A 19,291-nucleotide genomic window follows, 5' to 3' on the forward strand; every position below is an offset into this window, starting at 1 on the left:
AAATCTCTCAGAATAGCTTTAGTCAGAGTTGGCAACCCTACTAGAAGATGATGCTGGAATAGGTTTGGATTGGGTGTTTAAAACCTAGCCCCGTACATCTGTTCCTACTAGTTTGCAGCACCCAAGAGTATGCTGGGTTCCTCACTGTACAGATGGGATTACGTAATCCCTGTCTCTCAGATCTTGCAAACCAATCCCAGTGTGACTCACTGAAGTAGGAGAGGGGTTGGGGAAGTAATGACAGGAAAACACTAATAAGATTATTTGGCTATTCGGTAAAGGCTACTATGTAGCATGATGGAGTAGGAAGTGTATTTAAAAAATATAAATAGCTGTCTTAAAGAGTAAATTTCTCATGAGGAAGGATGATCTCTGGTTAAGGCACTGGACTGGGACTCACTCAGGAGAGCTGGGTTCAATTTCCAGCTCTGTTATAGACTTCTCATGTGACCCTGGGCTAGTCACTTAGTCTCTCTGTCTCAGGTGCCCATTATTTAGATTGCAAGCTCTTCAGGGCAGAGATTGTCTCTTAATTGGTGTATGTACAGCCCCTAGCACAATGGGGCCCTGATAATTATTAATAATAATAATGGGTGTCTTCATTTCAGTGCATTACAACAATTTATGCCTTCATTTCATAACATAGGGAAGGAGGAGTGTGTTTAAAGTCCTCTGTTGAAAACACCACACCTTCACCAGCTTTTAATTCCTCAAAGCAGTCTAATCCTGAGGTTAATGTAAAGAATCCAAAGATAATGGTGGTTTTGTGTTGACCTAGCTCGTGGGGTACAGACAGGTCTATTGTAAGGGCAGGGGAGTATCCATATAGGAATGGTGTACGTATGCCAGTCTCCCAGGACTGGTGATAACAGAGTCAAGAAAGGGTTAATGTCAATTCTGTGTGAGTTCAAGCAAACTATAGGTCTAAATATTCATAGCGTTCTTGACATGCCAAATCTATGTTGGAAACCAGGAGCCTAAGACATTACAAAGCTGCTTTTGCACACAAGTCTATTAAGAATGCATCATGACAAGGGAAAAGCAAAAATACTGCCAGTAGTAGAGAACTTAATGTGACTTGGCTAGTGCTGTGCAGGGCTAAATTGGAGCTAACCTCCATTAATCCACTTAAATGGAATGGTGAACGTGATCCAGCAAAAGCAGTAATCCTCTCTCAGATTGACTAGACTCATGCTGACATGCAGAGAACTGGGGTTTGTGCCAGATAGTTGGCTAGGTGGGACTGCAAAGGGGATGTGTGGGGACGACCAGCCATATAAACTCTGGGGCCTGAATTTCCCAAGATAGGTGCACCTCTGCACCCAGATGACTTAGCCCAGAGGTGTGGGCAGGTCAGCTGGGGATACTACGTATCTCTAGGCACTTGGGACAAAATATGGAATTGGCAATTTACAGGCGAAATCAGACATGCGCAGACATGAGAGGCTTTCTTAGATCTCTGAAAAACTGAGCCTGAAGTTAGGAGGCAAGCAGACCCACAGCTCTTTGTCATTTTTGTTCCAATACGTACTTGGATGGATTCGCTCACTCCTTTATATATAAAAATAATTTTTTTTAACTGCAAACAGCCCTGGTTGCTGAAAGACTCGCCCCACAGTGGAGGAGCTCCATTCAGCTGAGCAGAGAAAGCATTCACTGTAACCTTAGTTAGCCGATCTGGAAAGCGTTTCTTCTTGCCGAACGAACAGTTCAATGCATCTGAAGACATCTGGTCTGCCTTTTAAAGTAGTACGTGATCCATATTCTCTTTTTAGTTGGCCTTGTAATTTATGCCTTGTCTGCCGTTCTCTATTCATGGCTGTTCCTTATGTTGACAGCTAAGTAGCTGTCTGTGAAAATAAGTAATGCTATCATCTGCTCTTGGGTATGCAATTCTACAGGCCTGCTTTGTATGCATGTATTCCCCAACCCCCTTTTTCCTTAGCTGCCTTTCTACCCCTTTACCGTGCGGCCTGTGTTTGGATTTCTCTGTGTTTGGAGGGGGAGGGGCAGTGATGTGTCTGTGGTTTAGATATTTGAAACTTAACAAGCTTTTATGCAAGGAAAGAGGAGGAGTTTTACTCCTGTCCCCTTGGGAAATTTTATCAAGCTTAAATAGACACTCCACGTTGGACTAAAGTCTGACCTTCACGTGTTTCGAATTTGCTATTTTACATAAGAACGGCCATATTGGGTCAGATCAGTGGTCCATCTCACCCAGTATCTTGTCTTCCAACAGGGGATGGTGCCATATGCTTCAGAGGGGATGGACAGAACAGGGCAATTGTCAAATGATCCATCCCCTCTTGTCTAGTCCCAACTTCAGACAGTCCAAGGCTAAGAGACACACACAGCATGGGGTTGGATCCCTGACCTCTTGGCTAATAGTCATTGATGGACCTATCCTCCATCATCTTATCTAATTATTTTTGAACCCAGTTTTTACTCTTGGCCTTTTCAACTTCCCCTGGCAATGAGTTCCACAGGTTGACTGTGTGTGTGAAGACATACTTTCTTGTGTTTGCTTTAAGCCTGCTGCCTATTAATTTCATTATTTTGCCACTGCTGACTCTGTTCTGCCTTTTTTCTGACTCTGACAAAGCCTCACAATATTTTTGAACAATGACACCTAGTTTATAGCTAGATAACCTGAGGCACAAATAAATGAAGGAACATGCCCAGTCGAAGGCATACCCGTCAGCCCTGCCTTCCATTTTCCTGCTCTAATGACTAGCCACTCTACTCTGTTTTCCCTACTCTTGCAGATGTCATCAGTCCTAGCACACACTTCACAAATGGTCATCCCACGAAGTAATTTGTACCTTTTGCTAGTTCTCTGTAGAAATATTCCCAGACTGGTTGTACTCTGGGCCTCTTTTACATGCTGTGGTGCCATCTGGAATATTTCTTGTATGGTTTGGGCATAATTTGATTAATTATATACTGCTCAGGGAAAATAAAACCCCTGCCGAGTGCAAAAGAAGTGTCTTACGTTATTAAGGGCAAACTCAGCATTTTTCCCTAAGGTCTTGTACACTTAAAAGCAAAATGTGACTGCACCCTACACAAAGACCTGTGGGGGGGAAATCCTGGCCCCAGAGAAGTTGATGGCAAAACTCCCATTAGCTCTAGTAAGGCCAGGTTTTCACCCCTGCCTCTTGCCTTGTGCAATGCAAGCTGTGACTTATACGAAGAAGACTGTGCTGCATAGAGCTCTAATTGACTGCAAGGCCCATTCACACCCAGCAATACCAAGGCCTTGTATATGTAACCGGCCTTGTCTACACTACAGAGTTTTGTTGACAAAAGTTATGTTGACACTCAAAAAGCACTATAATAAAAACGGGTATTGCATGTTCACACTCACTCCCTCTATCAGCAGAGCGCATCCTCAGTGGGGGCACTAACATTGACAGTGTGAGCAGTGCACTGTGGGTACCTATCCCACAGTCCAGCTTGACACCTTCTGCTGCTAAGTCTTGTGGAAAGGCAGAGCAGATTGTGGCGCATCTTGGGATTGGGCTCAATGTCCCATGATGCATTGCTTTCTGTCCCAGCATTCCATGGGCTTCTGGCTTTCTTTTGCGGCATTTTTCAACAGCCCTTCTTTGCTGTGCACCCCGGCATCTTTGTGAGAAGGGATGGATCCCGCACTGCTCTCCTGTGCTCTGATAACTGTCATGAAGACATCACAGATGGCAGTGCAGTTAATCGTGAAGTTCCTAACTGAAGATGACTCCCGCTTGCCTGACATGCTGTAGGATATGGATAGGAGCAACTTTGTAGTGCTTTTGGCATTCACAGAGCAGCTGCAGATGGTGGACCATTGCTTTTGGGCTCAGGAAACAAGCACCGAACGGTGGGATCACATCGTCATGCAGGTCTGGGATGACGAACAGTGGCTATAGAACTTTCGGATGCAGAAAGCCACCTTCCTGGAACTGTGCGCGGAGCTCGCCCCAGCCCTGCGGCGCAAGGACACCGGAATGAGAGTTGTCCCAGGGGTAGAGAAGCGTGTGGCAATTGCTGTGTGGAAGCTGGCAACTCCACCCTGCTACCAGTCGGTTGCAAATCAGTTTGGAGTCGGGAAGTCAACTGTTGGGGCTACATTAATGCAAGTGTGCAGGGCAATTAATCGCATCCTGCTATGAAGGATCATGATTCTGGGAAATGTGCATGAAATAGTGGATGGCTTTGCAGAAATGGGTTTCCTGAACTGTGGAGGGGCGATAGATGGCACACATTTTTTCCAATTTTGACACCAGACCACCTTGCAATGGAGTACGTCAATAGGAAGTGGTACTTCTCTATGGTGTTGTAGGCACTTGTGGATCACCATGGGCGTTTCACTGACGACAACACAGGGCGGTCTGGGAAGGTACATGACGCACATATCTTCAGGATCACCAGCCTGTATAGAAAGCTACAAGCGGGGATTTTCTTTCCAGACCAGAAGATTACAGTGGGGGATGCTGAACTGCCTATAGTGATCTTGGGAGACCCAGTATACCCCTTACAGCCGTGGCTCATGAAACCTTACGCGGGAAACCTGGACAGCAGTAAGGAGCAGTTCAAAACCAGGCTGAGTAGGTGGTGGATGACAGTGGAATGTGCCTTTGGCAGATGCGCTGGTGATGCCTTTATGGCAGGCTAGACCTCAATGAGGATAATATTCCCATAGTCATAGCTGCTTGTTGTACATTGCATAATCTTTGTGAAGCTAAGGGTAAAAAGCTTGCTCAGGGGTGGAGTGTTGAGGCAGACTGCTTGGCTGCTGATTTTGAGCAGCCAGCTACCAGGGCTGTCAGAGGGGCCCAGAGTGGGGCACGTCGAATCAGGGAGGCTTTGAAGCAACACTTGGAAAATGAAAACCAGCAATGTATATCCCTGTGATTGGTGCTGCCATGTTACATTACATGTAGTGGTCCTAGGAAGCAATGGTGACATTTTGGAGCCTTACATTCCAGCAAGCACAGGATTAAACCGCCTGTGTCTGTATTGGCAGTGCCTGCTGTCTCAATTCGTAGGAAACAAATCAAGATGTTACCCTTCAAAAACTTTGCTTTTATTGCACAAGAACAGCTGCCCCCCCCCCCGCCCCCCCCACACACACGGAAAGGAGGTGCCAGGGGAGGGCAGGCTTTTAGAGCTCTGTGTAGGTCCAGCTATCATTCTGAAAGTTGTCCCAGGGGGTGGAGTGAAGGGGAAGCGAAGACGTCCCGGAAAGTGGAAAGGACTGTGCGGGCGGAGTTTCAGGGGAGGGGGGGCATGGAGAAGGGTTCTGAATGTGCTGCAGGGGCGGGCAGGCACGCCCGTACCTGCTTAGTCTGCAGAATTATTAAGGACTTCAGCATCTGCGTTTGCTCCTCCATGACTTTAATCACCTGCTCAGTAGTGTCCTTAACAAACTCCTGATCTTCTTTTCTGTCCTGCCTTTCAGCTTCCCTCTATGCCTTACGTTCCCTTTTCTCTGCATTGGAGCAGTGCAGTATGGCCCGGAACATGTCTTCTTTGCTGGGTCTTGGGCACTTTCTTATCTGGCGGAGACACTCGGCTGGTGTATATGTAGGGGTGTTCCTGAAGGCCACATCTGCCAAAGCACAAGGAACAATGCACAGAAGCATGATTGTTAAATTCACTCACAGCATTGAAACATTTCAGTTAAATACACCTTTTGCAACATAACAGTCACTTTCTCACTCACCCTTGGCAAGCACACATGTCTACAAACACCAAAGCATGGTGAGTGTTGGCTGGGGGGGGGGGGAGTGTGCTCTACATGGGGGGGGGAAGAGCATTCTGCAAGCCGCCTAGGGAAAAAATAAAATTCTCCCACACTTGTCCATAGGCGGGGTTCATTGTAGCAGACCTCTCACTGCTGAGGGTAAGCAGGGAGGCGAGGGTACATCTACTACACTTGTGGCTTCCGCCCTGCTCCCTATGCTGGTCACCTGTGTGCCACTTTGGTCCCTGCACAAGTGATTGCCGAATGGCACAGGAAAGTTTCCTACAATGGGGAAGGAACAAAGCAGCTCTGCCAAGGAACCTTCAGCAGAGGATTACTGAGTATCTTTAGGAAAGTTTCCTGGAGATCTCTCTGGAGGAGTCCTGGGAGATCTCAGCATGCATCAACACCCTGTTCTGCTATACTGATTAGCTACCCAGGGAAATGTCCAGCTCACAGCCAGCCTTATACATTTCTATACCCTGAACCCACCTCTGCACTACACAAACCACAGCCACTTACCAGGTGTCTCCTCTCCCGCTTCTTGCTCACTGGAGAGCAACTGCTGAGAGTTGCTAGACAGCTCCGGAGTGGTGAACAGTTCCTGGCTGCCTGCCCCACCAGGCGACCTCACCAGGAGCTCCATATGGTTGTCTAACTCCACCTCTTCGTCAATGACTACTTTCTCCAGGTTGGGTCCTCTTTCCACTGCCTCCAGACCTGCCAAAATATCTACAGTGCTCTTGGTGGTGGGGTCACTACCAAAGATCGCATCCAGCTCCTTATAGAACTGGCAGGTCTTAGGTGAAGCACCAGAGCAATGGTTTGCCTTATGGTACGCCTGCCTCAGCTCCTTTATCTTTGCTCTGCACTGCACTGTGTCCTGATCATAGCCTTTTTCACACAAGCCTCGAGAAATGTGCCCATAGGTATCAAAATTCCTATGGCTCAAGTACAGCTGGGACTGCACAGCGTCTTCTCCCCATATACTGAGCAGATCCAGCAGCCCCGCAGTGGTCCAAGTGGGAGAGCGTTTGCTGTGACTTTTATAGTAGATGTATATATTTTACAGAACATATATGGAAAAGAAAGCAAGGGCTCTGGTCACAAAAGAGCCTTTCTGCCTTTTCAAGTTGAGCTCCTTCATTATGCCCTTTGGGGCCTGATCCTGCATCATGTCAGTCAATGGGTGTTTTAACACTCATTTGAGTGGGAATATGATTGATCCCTCTCTGTGCATGGTCATGCAGTTTGTGTCAATTTGCAAATACAATGTTACTGGACAAATCTCTCGCCCACCCCCCACAAATGCTGGTGCAGTTGTCATTTCTTTCTAAAGCCAGGTTTGTAACACAGTGCTCAAGTTTGCAAAAGGATCAAATTGTCACGTGGTACACAGTAAATCCACAGTAACTTTGACTTCAGTGCAGTTATTTCTGCTGTACTCTGGTGACACTGAGAACAGATTTTGCCCCTAAAGAGGGATTTTCCTTGTTTGTTTTTTATGTAAATGCTACTGTCTGTGTAGCAAGCGAGTGGTTTTACAGGCAATTAAATCTTTCAGTTATCGGAACTGCACAGTAATAGAAAACTGTAACATCATAGCCTGGGAATCAAACACAATAAAACAAATGTGATCCATTTTTACAGTTGTAATTCAGCATGTGCAATAATGTTGCTTTCAAATCTGTGCTTAATTGCCAATAAACTGAAAATCATTGAACACACTTTTAGCTTGGATAGCCGCTTTCTTTTGTTTTTGTTTTTTAAACATTGAGTTACATTTGACAGATCTCCCTGGAGCTAATTTAAGGAGGCCCCAGATTGTCTATCCAACCTCTTTTGTTTACATGTATGAAACCTGCAACAAATTTAGACACAACACTAGCCAGTCCCCTATCCCCCTGACAAGAACAGCTGCATAAAGATGACTTAAAACTGCAACGTACCCTTTTGATTATTAGCTCTTGGCAAACTTGATGGTGGGATAACTTGATGATGGTGTAATATTTGTCCTGTAAATGTCTTCTCCCTTGAAAATTACATGTTGGGGTTTTTGGAGGGCAAATTTGCATTTGAACCAGCACCTTTTCCTTGGTGATAGAGGGAGCATATGGTGAATTGTTTCAGTACAGGGGTGAGTAGTTCCGGATTTGTGTCCCCCCCTGTAAAATAAAAGCAGAGGAATAGCTATAGAATGAGTCTGTCTGATTTCCAGTCCCACTTTTCCATTCATAGGTACTTTTTAATCCAGTTATCATTGTAATTAGAGACCATGTGGTCTAGTAACAAGGCCACTGCACTGGCAGTTGGTAAACCTGAGTTATACTTTTGGATCTGCCACTGCATGACCTTTGGGCAAGTCCTGTCACCTCTATTTCCTCTCCGCCCTTTGTATCTCTCATCTGTGTAGACTGTTGGTATATCTACACTGGAGCTGTAAATTCCAGCTTGAGCAGACATACTTGTGTCAGCTCCAATTGAGTGAGCACGCTAAAAATAAGAACAATGGGAGCAGACAAGTACACCCCTAGGGTCTCTGAAGGGAATGTACTTGGGGCGGCTAGCCTCTCATGCTGCTGTGGACACACACTGTTTTTAGTGCGCTGACTTGATGCGAGTGAGCCCGGCTATGTCTCCTTGGGCTGGAATTTACACATCCAGACTGAAGTGTAGATGTTCCTTTCAGAGGACGGGACTGTCTCCTCTGTATCTTTATATAGTACCTACCACAGCAGGGTCCTGAGCTCAGCGGGGGCCTGTAAGTGCCACCATCAACCAAATAATTAATATTAATCATTCAACTCAAAGTACAAGTGGTTTGTATTGTCACTTCTTGTTTGTTCATTTAATTCAAATTCAGCCCTGGGAAATTAAAGTCAAATGGACACATGTGCTCTCAAACTTGCTATTTATATTTAAAACTATTAATATGTTGGCTTAGAACATAACTAAATATACAGAAACATGAACCTGCTATGTTATTAATTCAGTTTTAGCTCAAGCCTCATCTACTTAAGCTTTTTATTCCTTTTTAAAAAGGTTTAAATATTAGCTAGGACTCAAATAAGTCCCTTGAGCATTTGACTTTTTACAAAGTCTTGCCCATCTCAAATGCTTTCCTGAGGCTCTTTTTTGTTTATCCAACACAATTTCCTTCCTTCCTTCACGTCCAGTCCTCTTTGCTCCCCTGGGGCTTCTTATGATAGGCTAGCCACTAATCATGTACTTCTGCCCCAGAAGCATAGATAAAGGCTTCCTCCCAAGGCTTCCAGTCCAAGGAGGATGTAAGCCGTAATGGTAATCTTAAACAACACTGCTATTCATTGTTTTAGAGATCTGGGAAATATCTTTAAATTCAGCTTGCTGAATTAGCTGCTCCTCGAGTAACCCACAGCTGCTGCCTATCTGTCCCATTACGTTTTACAAAAAATGCAGCAATTCTCATTACATACAATATTTTTTCAACAGATGGGCCTTCCATTAGGTTATGTCTCTGTGTGGCTCTGTTGCCATGAATGCATACACAGAAACATTTTCGTTTGTACTTCATTTACCACCACCCGCCTCCCCCACTGCCCCAAATAAATAACCCAACAACTCTGGAAAAAGCATTAGAAGACAGGGATTTTCAGTTGTTCAGATGGAGCAAAGATGCTGGAGTGCTCCAGAAGGCAGCCTCGGGCAGGAGCGGACACTTTTTAGGTTAAAATAGCATGACTGATCCCTGAAAAATGGAACTGTGAGCTGCTTTAGGACCTGAGCCTGCAACCAGTTAACATATGTGAGCATCTCCATTGGCTTTGGGGGGACACCTCTCATGAGTAACTTTACTCGCCTGTATAACTGCTGGCAGGATGCCCCTCACCCTTTGGTTTCCCATCCTCCCAGTTTTAGGGGCATACTTTGAAAGTAAGTAATAAATGCCATGGACAAAACCCTGTTCCCCTCCCACTTTGAGTGGTGGCAGAAAGTACTGGGTGTACTGGGAGAGGGAAGGTAACTCAAGCTCCTGCAAGTACTCAGCACCCTGTGATGAAGCCTTGTGAACAGGATCTCAAAGAAGGAGGTTGCTTTTTGGGGCACAGCTCATACATCTACACTATCTTTTTGGGGCAGAGCTGTAGATCCTCTGACCAACCTCACCAGCAAGCCTGGAGGCTCTTGAGGCTGAATTAGTGTCTGCACAGCACCCTGTGTATGTGGAAGAAGAGATTCTCTCTTCGCAGCCTCCTGAACACAGACACCATTTATCCAGGCTTTGCACAGGGGAGAGGGCTTACCCCTTGGTATGGAGACATTGCCTTAAAGGATGCCCAGAATCTATGCATTTGCCCTGAAGATACTATAGTGTAGCCACACTCATTGCATTAAACTGGCCTTAGGGGATGACTTTTATCTATAACGTATGTTTAAAAAAAAAAACCCACCACCACCAGCAAAAAAACCCACCCCAAACTGACAGTTTTATACTGCTAGCTCCATGCACCCAACCATCCATAAGGGTCTGTCCAGCTCTCATTGATTCCAAGAGTTGGATCAGACCCAAGCAATTAGTTAATTCTCACAACTATTTGGTGGGACAGAGAAGGACCACTATCTCCCTTTTAAACTGAGTGCAGATGCATTAAGTGACATGGCCACGGGCACACAATGAGTCAGCAGCAGAACTGCCAGTGGGACTCAGACATCCTGAATCCTGGGTCTCTGTTCTAATCATCAGACCACAGTGGCAGCATCTTGTTTTTCCCTGTCACAAGCTGTGTACATCTTATCCCACCCTCTCAGCTCAGGCTGATACCAACTTCTGCTGGAGAGAGAGACAAGCTTTCCAGCTCCACAGAGCTCTTTTTCAGGTCTGAGAAAGGTAATCAGACCTGAAGAGCTCGGTGAAACTCAAAAGATTCTCTTTTTCACCAACAGAAGCTGGTCCAATAAACAATATTACCTCGCCCACCTTGTCTCTGTCATATTCTGGAACCAACATGGCAACAATGCTGCAAATAAAAAATACTCAACTAACTGCCCATGAACAAGCTACGGACCAATGATTCTCAGAAGTTATTTAGCAAATAGTTTTGGATTAACACATTTGGAAAAAAACCCCAACAACCCTGCTCTGATTGCAGACAATACATAAATAGAGACAAAATTAGTGAAATGACGTGATCCAAAGTGCATGCCAAGTCTTCCATTGCCTTAAATTAGTCAAGGCTTATTTGCCTTGCTTGTTTTTAATCACAAGATCAAGTAACAATGGTAATGTCATCAAGGTAGAATAAGTGTTTCTACCTTCAGCTATTGCTCAGTTCTTAAAGCTGCTTTGCAAATGCACTTTTGTCATGTACTCCATAGTGTGTGTGTGTGTATATATATATATATAGCGGAGGAGAGGAGGAAGGAACATGGCTTGAAAAACCTTCTTTTGGCCTAAGTGGGAATAGTCTCTGAGAGAGTTTGTCACTGGTCCAAGCTAGCTGGGGTTTAAATGCTTTCCTCAGCTTTTCTCCCTAAATCAATGTGAATATTCTTGGCAAGCTCTATTACTATGCATGGGGGGCAGCTGTGATTCAAGAAGGGATTTTCCCCCCCTTTCTACTGTCCCAGTCTTCCTGTCTGATGCAGATGTGATCTTTTCCCTCTGCCTGTCTAACAGCTAATCATTTTATCAGACAAGCCAAGAGGCTGAAGAAAACAGACCATGCATATTCTTGACAAGCAACAACTGTACTAAAATGGGGGGAGGGTCACTCCCTTCTGACTTCACTACCTAACAAAAACTTCCAAGAATAGAATGAATTCTGTTCCCTAAGTTAGCAGCCCGCCTTCAAAAATGCAAATCTTGCAGCAAATCTCTACCTGCACATGGGAAAGCCATTTAGATACAACATAAAGGAGACGTCGCTGAAGCGCATAGCAGGATCTTTGAGGAGTCCAACTTTTTGTTCTTAATGTTTCTGCTGGAGATTGGTGGAGGTGCTTGCAGGGCTCTTGTCTCAAATCCAAAGGTGCCCGTTTGCTGTTTCCATTTGTACGATTGTTCTTACGTGACACCCGCAGAACAGCGTGGGAGGAGCGTAAAGAATGCACAGTGGTGGGGAAAGGCACTGTATTTACACCTTCCATTTTCATGTCGTACAGCATTGTAATATCAGAGGAACATGAGCCCTAAAATTATTCCTTTCAAAATTAAATTCCCTCTGAGTAAACAGATGAATGGGTGAGGAATAATCCCACCCATCTGGGAATAATCCCAGTCGCTCATTTAACAATCTAACCTGTCCAGTGAACAGATTCTAAGGTAAACAGAACCATTATGATCAGCTAGTTTGACCTCCCCAACAACACAGACTATAGATTTCCCCAACGATTCCTGCATCTGTCACCATAGATTGTTCTTTCTAATTGCTGCCTTTCAAACACAAACAGAAGAAGAGACTCAAACTCATGGTTAGGTGGTGCCCCACTCTGGGCACTTCCTCTGTGCGGTTAGTCACAGTATTTTCAGTTTGCATTGTATCTTGTCACAAGGGAGACCCAAGCTTACTCACAGGCTAGGTCATCCTTATTCTAGTGTAAGCAAACAGGAATCATCTTTTACAAATCATGCTAGTGATCATGTGAATAATCAAACTAATACATCCTCAGTACTGAGACAGAGAAAAATACCTGATGGGTCACCCACACCACATCCTGCCAAAGTCTAGGTGTTATACCTTCCAAGTGCAGCTCAATGATGCTACACCAGATCTTAGCCAAGAATGAATAGTATGAATAGAATGTTCACTTGGTCACCCACCTGTGTTTTAAGCACTTGTGTAATTAGGTAATTATCTATTAAATTACACAATAGTTTGGTCCTGCATGCTACTTGGATTCATTTGCCATTTAGCCTCTAAGGCTGACCATGTTTTAGAAATTCTAGTTACAGTGATAACATTTAAAGTTCTAACATCCTATTTACAGCTAGTCTTTCCTACTGGGAGAAACCTACAGCATTATGAGAATTAGCAAATCCACCCAGCTTTTACTTGAGTTGCCATGTTGTTTATTGAAGATGCATGTTAAAAGACGGCTCAATGATCCAAACCAGAAGAAAACCCTAAGCTGTTACAAAGGGACACTGACTAGTGCCGAGGTGGTGCACAGCTCCCAAACAGGGGACAACTCTTTCCTTTAGCATTTTGTGGCTGGAGGTAGGTGTGACAGACACCACGAGGAGGCTGGACAGTTCTCCAGATCCTGCCTTTCAAGTCTTTAGAACCCTCCCACCTCAACTTTTCTGCTGGGGCCAAGAAAGGTGGCAGCAGGGGTGCAAGGGATGGGTGGTACGGGAAAGGGAAGTGCAGCAAAGGTGCAAATTTGGACTGGACACCCCCGCATGAGTGTCACTGCTTTTAGAAAGTCAGCGTGTGCCTGGCGCACATGAAACGTGTGCTGTAAGCTCTGCTTTGATGTCAGCAAGTACCAATTAAAAAATGCCTGAAGAGATTTAAAATGCTTTGTTTCTCTCTAGGTTGGGCAGATTAGAGAAAATTGGTGCAGAAGGATCCCTGAAACATCTAAGTTTCAGGGCAAATAAAGAAATCGGCTGGGGGAAAGGGTGCACTGGGGACAGCTTTACAGGGGGGTGGACCCACCTCTCCCCAGGGGTTGGGTTCAACTCTCCTTGCTGCTGGCAATTGATAAGTTTTCAAACATTCCTGCATTTGGGGGCACAGGTAGCCTGGGCAAAAGGCCAGGGCTCCATTTCCCTTCCCAGTTTTGTAGCTGGGATGCACCAGTTGGGTTGGCAAGATGAGTCAGAGCCAAGTTCCATTAAAAGATTCCTAGCTCTGTCTCCTCCTAAGGAAGCTTAGTTCCTATTCTAGCTTAACCTTCTCATGTTTATGTCTAATTTCTCTGAAGGGAGGAAAAAATAGACCGGCTGAGCCAAAAGTTTCCTCTTTCCCTAAAATTCCCTTCCTGCCCAACCTAGTCAAAGGCTCAGGATAGAGACAGCTAAGTTCAGGGAGCATTTCTACAACTGTCAAAGACCCGTTTTAAAACATGTATCCTTTGCCTACGATTAGTAGTCTTGGCAGTCCTGCTTTGGAGAAGAGATGTAAACACAGGTATTGGGAAGGTGGGTTATGCCCACGGATGGTATTTTGGTAGAAATGTTTTGAGAATGTAACTCATAACATGCAGAGCTACGTACTACTGTCTGCATCACAGTTTTGTCCTGCCTTCTTTGCTTGTGCATGGTCTTCTGAAGACCAGCAAAATTCCTGGCATAAGGAAGAAGTACAAGTTGGGAGTCGCATCTGTTTTCCTCAGGCCTGCTGGGCCTCGAATGCTGACATTTCCCCACTACAGGATGACTTTGCTCCAGAAACCAGCACAAGGTGAGCTGCCAGTGAAAACATTCTTAGTCACCCATTTCACTCTCAATAGGTGGACTTGGACAAAACAATTACTCAGTATACATTTTTTAACGGTGGCTACAGAGTAACATCAAAGACAATTTGAAAAATTTTCATGCAATTTTCATGTTTGCCAGAACACAGGCAAATGAGCATAATTTAAGGTTGATTCTCTGTAGTGTTCAAACTGCTTGGCATACGTTGCCACAACAGAGCAGTATGGAAAGGGCTGTAAACACAAGGAAGACGTGCTTTTATCACAATCCAGTGTCATGGGCAGAAACAGTCACATTAAAGAAAAGAAACCTGGAAAATGGTTACTGAGAACATTCTGTATGGTGATGGGAGATTAGAATTTTTTTCCCTTCCTCCATTAAGGTCCTAGCTACAAGCATTTGCACACAGCACAAAACTCACCTGACCCAACTACAAAGACAATTGTAAGAAGAAAAGGAGGACTTGTGGCACCTTAGAGACTAACAAATTTATTTGAGCATAAGCTTTCGTGAGCTACAGCTGAAAGCTTATGCTCTAATAAATTGGTTAGTCTCTAAGGTGCCACAAGTCCTCCTTTTCTTTTTGCGGATACAGACTAACACGGCTGCTACTCTGAAAAAAGACAGTTGTGTTCACAGCAGCATTTGTCACAATACAACCACATGTATCTACATCTACCATGGTGCCTAATGGTGTTTTAGTTCATCCTAGGTAAACCTGGGCAATTACCCCAAGTTGCTCAACAGGGGGCAGAGTGCCCAGCAGATATACAGACATGGCAGTGCCCTGCGAAACTGGCCAAACTTGGTTCAATCAGGGGCAGTATTCTATATGCCAAAAGGGGTACAAGAAAAAAATTGTGTGCTCCACCCAATGCTGATGGCCAGTGTGAAACAATTAGCTGACACACTTTATCTAGTATTAGCTTTAGTGTGCGTGGACCAAGCCATGGTTAAAACCAATCGTGTCACTAACCAGTTACCAAACCCACTGAAATTTGTGGGGTAGACAGGGCCCAATGCTAAAAAGACACGAACACTGTGCTATACAAAGCTGCTTCATATTAAGTGCAGCTTTTAAAACATATCTACCTATCCCCTTTCAACTAGGGCAATTCTTCACTTTATCGATTAAGACAGGAAGAGTATTTAGCACCCTGCCACTTAATGCCAAGTGTTGTTTTCATATTGAAAAAAGTATTACTTTTGAAGGCTTTTCTTGGTCACTGGGCCAGTACTGTCCAGTGTATTCTAAAGTCAATGGAGCTGAGAGCTCTTAGCACTTCACAGGATCGGAGACCCAATCATAGTACCTAGCCCGGAAAATCATAGCACTTGCCAGCCTGAATTCTGAACTGAGATTAAGAGTCTTGACAAGATTTTCTCTCATTGATGTATTTCTCCTCTACATAGGTATTTAATCCTAGATCCAGCAAGGGGTGCTGGTGCATTTCTAAATGCGCCAGTGATCAATAGGGAGCTTGTTATGTTGATTTCTCAGATTCTCTAGTTAGCCGTCCATAACATTCCAATTTAAGTGGCTGATTAAAGGAGAAAATATAATAAACAACAGAATTGTGACTTCCCAAAGGAGACACAGCAAACATGAGCTACTTTGAAAAATCTGATTTTATTTTTTAAATTGAAAAGACCTGTCAATTTGTTTCAGTGGATGTTTCTCTTTCCAGTCATAGTCTCAAACGTCACCGTGTTTTAACATTGCTCAGAACAGTATAAAAAAAGCCATTCATGTTAATAGCTACACAGATTAACATCCTAAAACACATTGTGTTTTCAAAGCAGGTACGTTTAAAAATAGGTTGTTCACGAGAACTCTTACAATTGCTGAGGCATCCTGTGTTTATGCTTAGACTCCCGTTAACGTTAAATTGTAAATTTAACTTGGTATTTGGTTTTTAAAAAGTTAAAACCAGATTGCTTTCACAGCAACACAGAAGTTCTGAAGTGGGAAATCACACACACGAGAGGGAACTGCACTGAGCACAAGAACACCCATTCAACACACAAACATGCCATTTTGATCATGTCTAAATGCGCTCTCTCAAACCCAGGATAGCAATAATTTTAAATGCTCGGGTTTAATATAAATACAGAGTCTCCATAGAAACTCCAGTTACTGCAAAACTGAGCGACATCTGTTGCTCATGGTGCTGTGAAGTACTCAAGCCTAAGGGTCTGATCTTGCAATCCTTACTTACACAGACACACCTACCTGAGGCCAGTATGAGAACTTGAGCAAAGGGTTGTGCAGGGTCAGTCATTAAATTTGAATGTTCAAATGGCACACTGTTATTCTAAAAATGTCATTCTTTGGTTTACTTCCATGGCTTTTGGACACACTGAGAACGAAGAGACATGCACCATGTGAGAAGCCACAACGGCTATTTGTTCTAAAAGCAAGTCTTCTACTGTTGACGGCTGAACGGCATTTCTAAAGCATATCCGGTATTAAACTTACAGGAGTTCAGAGTACCCCTTACAACCATATCCCCAAAATCTAGTAACCATTGTAAGTGCATGCATTGAGGCATGACCGGCATGCCTATAAATTCATATTGTTCAAGTTAAGGGTAATCACAGCTGCAAAAAACTACTCTTCTGTAATTAAATGGTCACTATTAACAGTCCTTCAGTGACTGTTTTAGTATGAAAGACACGTAGACATGGTTATGCTTTCAGCCAAAAGGAAGGTCTCTCTCTATCAATTTAGGAACGAAAAAAAAAGTTTCTGGAATCAAAGCAAGTTTTACATATTGCAGTGTTCGATGAGGACTAAATGTTCAAAGAGAGATGTGTGTAATTGTCAGGTCTTAGCATATACACGAATGAATGCAATGTCATGCACACCAAACTTGGAAAGTCTGTCCCTACTCCCACAACAGATCTTGGCTCTGCTGTTGTTAAATGTAGTAGTAAGGTTTTGGAAAAATTAGGTCAGACATGATATAATTGGATATTTTCAATGAATGGTGAAGTGACACCATGAACAGTTGGATGGAAATGCATACGTGAGCAATTTTTGCTACACTTTGCAGCCAGGCAGCAGATTTTACTCAGAGGATATTACCTGTATTTCCTGTCAACAAGAAAATCATGCTGGCAACTAGATTAAAAAAAATTATCAGACATCTTATTACCAGTAACATCTATTTTTCAATGAATCTCAGCTTTTAATGTGGTTTTTGGAAACAACATTCCCAACGCTGGTTTTACTTCCTTCCCCATAAGTATCAAAAATCAAGACTAGACAGAGTGAATTGTGGATATTTACCAACTAGCAACAAGTCTCACATGTCAATGTTATATTTAACTGCAACAAATATAGGTCATTCTTCATAACCTACTGCCAGTGGTTGTTATAAATATCTGCTTGCTTTATTTAAACAAACACTGGTCAGTTAAGATGAAAGATTCATTTACAATAACTACTTGGCACAGGATTCAGTACTTGCAAATTTTAATAGAAGCGCTTCTGATGTACACAAAAGCGCTTACAACAAGCTTTTACAACTCAGTTTGTTGGGGTATTTTATTGTATCTAATTAGAATTATTACAAGTATTTTTAAAAATGTTATTTTTCAATAGATTAAGATTTAGACTCCAGACCCAGCTGCTCTAAAACTTCTTAGCCAAAGCCTCAAACCCAATGAAATGGAATTGATAATATACCAGCTCTTGCTCTCTATTACATAGACACATCATGGTACCAAAATTTAACTATAAAAAGAAAAGTATTTCTAAATAGAAGTTGACCCCCAGTGTCCCCTAGCAGTGAAGCTATATAACATCAAGAAAGTATAAGGCTAAGAATTTAAATTTGTCAGCATACTGGAGGTTTCTGATATGTATTGGTTTGTGGCAATAACTGCTTAGATGGCCATTCTGAAGAAACGCACCATGAAAAGCCCCATTGACTGTGTCATTTTGTTTAGGAATTCTGTCAAACAGTTGCAGATAAACTGTGTTAGAAGGCAGTTTAAGTGTCCAGTACATTTGGAGTCAACCTATGTTGGAACCGTGTGGAAAGCCATTTGGGCTGGTTAAACCAGTTCCTAACTGGTTTTAATCAGAATTCCTAACTGTGGTAAAAAATGCCAATGGAGATGGCGGCCAAAGATGCAAAGGTAAACACCACAATAACGTGAGGGTAAAAGTTGCTGCCGACAGGTTTTCTTATGCTAAGAAAGGCACACCACCCCCAGTGAGCTAGAGAAAAAAAAGCCAGCAGAACTACAGTAATAAACCCAGAAGAAAAAAGCCTACCAGAATTGCCTTCCTGAGAAGGAACAATGCAGTAGACAGGCTGCTCTTGCTCTGTTTTGTTTGCAGGGAAGTGGTCAAATTTAGCCATATTAACAAACATTTAACAAAAGCTACCCCAAGAAGCCAGAACAAAACCTGACCTTTGGGTCAAAGGGCACAGACAGGCCTTTCCATGTCATGTAGCTGAATGAGTTCAAAGATTGGCAATGAAGGAATAAAAGCTTTAGACATGTGATGGGAACAAGGTCAGGAGTTTATCGAACAGTCACACCAAGCTTCTCCAGCACACGCACTCCCTTTTCTTGGTATTCTTGTCGGGTCATCCAGAAGTTGTCTTTGTCTTTCATGATGTCTGCTAGAACTGCACCACCCAGAAACACCATGTGCTTTCGACGAGGTGGATCTTCAATACGGATCTTAAATTTCTAAGAAGGAAAAGGGACACGGTATTGTTTGGATTCCTGGGACCCAAAAAAAAAAAAAAAAATCACCCTTTTCTACCATAACAGTGAAACTGAAATTGTGTTTAGTGGGAAAAAAGTGAATGAAATGCTAGGAGAGGGCACGCTGCATGCGAGCTTTCTGTTTGTGCAATCTAAAATAAAATTAATTCATCAATAAAATAGCTACTTTGCATTGGAAATCAGAAACAATTAACTTGTTCTCCAAAACTGCATCTTGAGTGTACCTATAGAGAAGTCCAGGGGTCAGAATCACATTCTAAATTATATGTTCAGCTTTGATAGCTAAGATTATCAGGGAAGTTACCAGTTCATCAATTCACAAAATATTGTACAGTTTATATGACTAGAGTTATACTAAGTCTCAGGTGGGTGGAGGAATGGAAAGGATTCCACACCTGGGTTTCTACTTTAACTAT

At 43.4% G+C, this 19,291-nt stretch overlaps 2 protein-coding genes across 3 annotated transcripts in view; both read right to left on the minus strand.

The window, feature by feature from the left end:
• Positions 1–5,119: 5,119 nt before the first annotated feature.
• On the minus strand, positions 5,120–11,857 carry LOC140908854 (uncharacterized). The gene is made up of 4 exons (XM_073336759.2): positions 11,585–11,857; positions 8,055–8,218; positions 6,248–6,768; positions 5,120–5,590 (listed from the first exon to the last, which is right to left on the minus strand). Exons 1-4 carry the CDS (start codon positions 11,855–11,857, stop codon positions 5,448–5,450), a joined length of 1,101 nt encoding a protein of 366 aa, XP_073192860.1. The 3' UTR covers positions 5,120–5,447.
• Positions 11,858–15,737: 3,880 nt separating this feature from the next.
• Positions 15,738–19,291, minus strand: part of ACTR2 (actin related protein 2) — a 42,344-nt gene continuing 38,790 nt past the window's right edge. For both annotated transcript variants that reach the window (XM_073339472.1, XM_073339473.1), the window contains one exon: positions 15,738–18,836. In XM_073339472.1, coding sequence (XP_073195573.1) covers positions 18,666–18,836 — 171 coding nt within the window. In that variant the 3' untranslated portion in view covers positions 15,738–18,665. The remainder of the gene's footprint in view (positions 18,837–19,291) is intronic.

This window comes from Lepidochelys kempii, chromosome 3, assembly GCF_965140285.1.
Source record: "Lepidochelys kempii isolate rLepKem1 chromosome 3, rLepKem1.hap1, whole genome shotgun sequence".
Taxonomy (NCBI): Eukaryota; Metazoa; Chordata; order Testudines; family Cheloniidae; genus Lepidochelys; species Lepidochelys kempii.

Excerpts from the sequence above, each read along its gene's own strand:
- LOC140908854 (XM_073336759.2), bottom strand. The coding sequence starts at position 11,857 with ATGAAAATGGAAGGTGTAAATACAGTGCCTTTCCCCACCACTGTGCAT. Across the intron at positions 8,219-11,584 it reads AATGGCTTTCCCATGTGCAG|CGTGCTCACTCAATTGGAGC; the intron begins GTAGAGATTTGC and ends TCTTATTTTTAG. Across the intron at positions 5,591-6,247 it reads AGCGGGAGAGGAGACACCTG|ATGTGGCCTTCAGGAACACC; the intron begins GTAAGTGGCTGT and ends GTGCTTTGGCAG.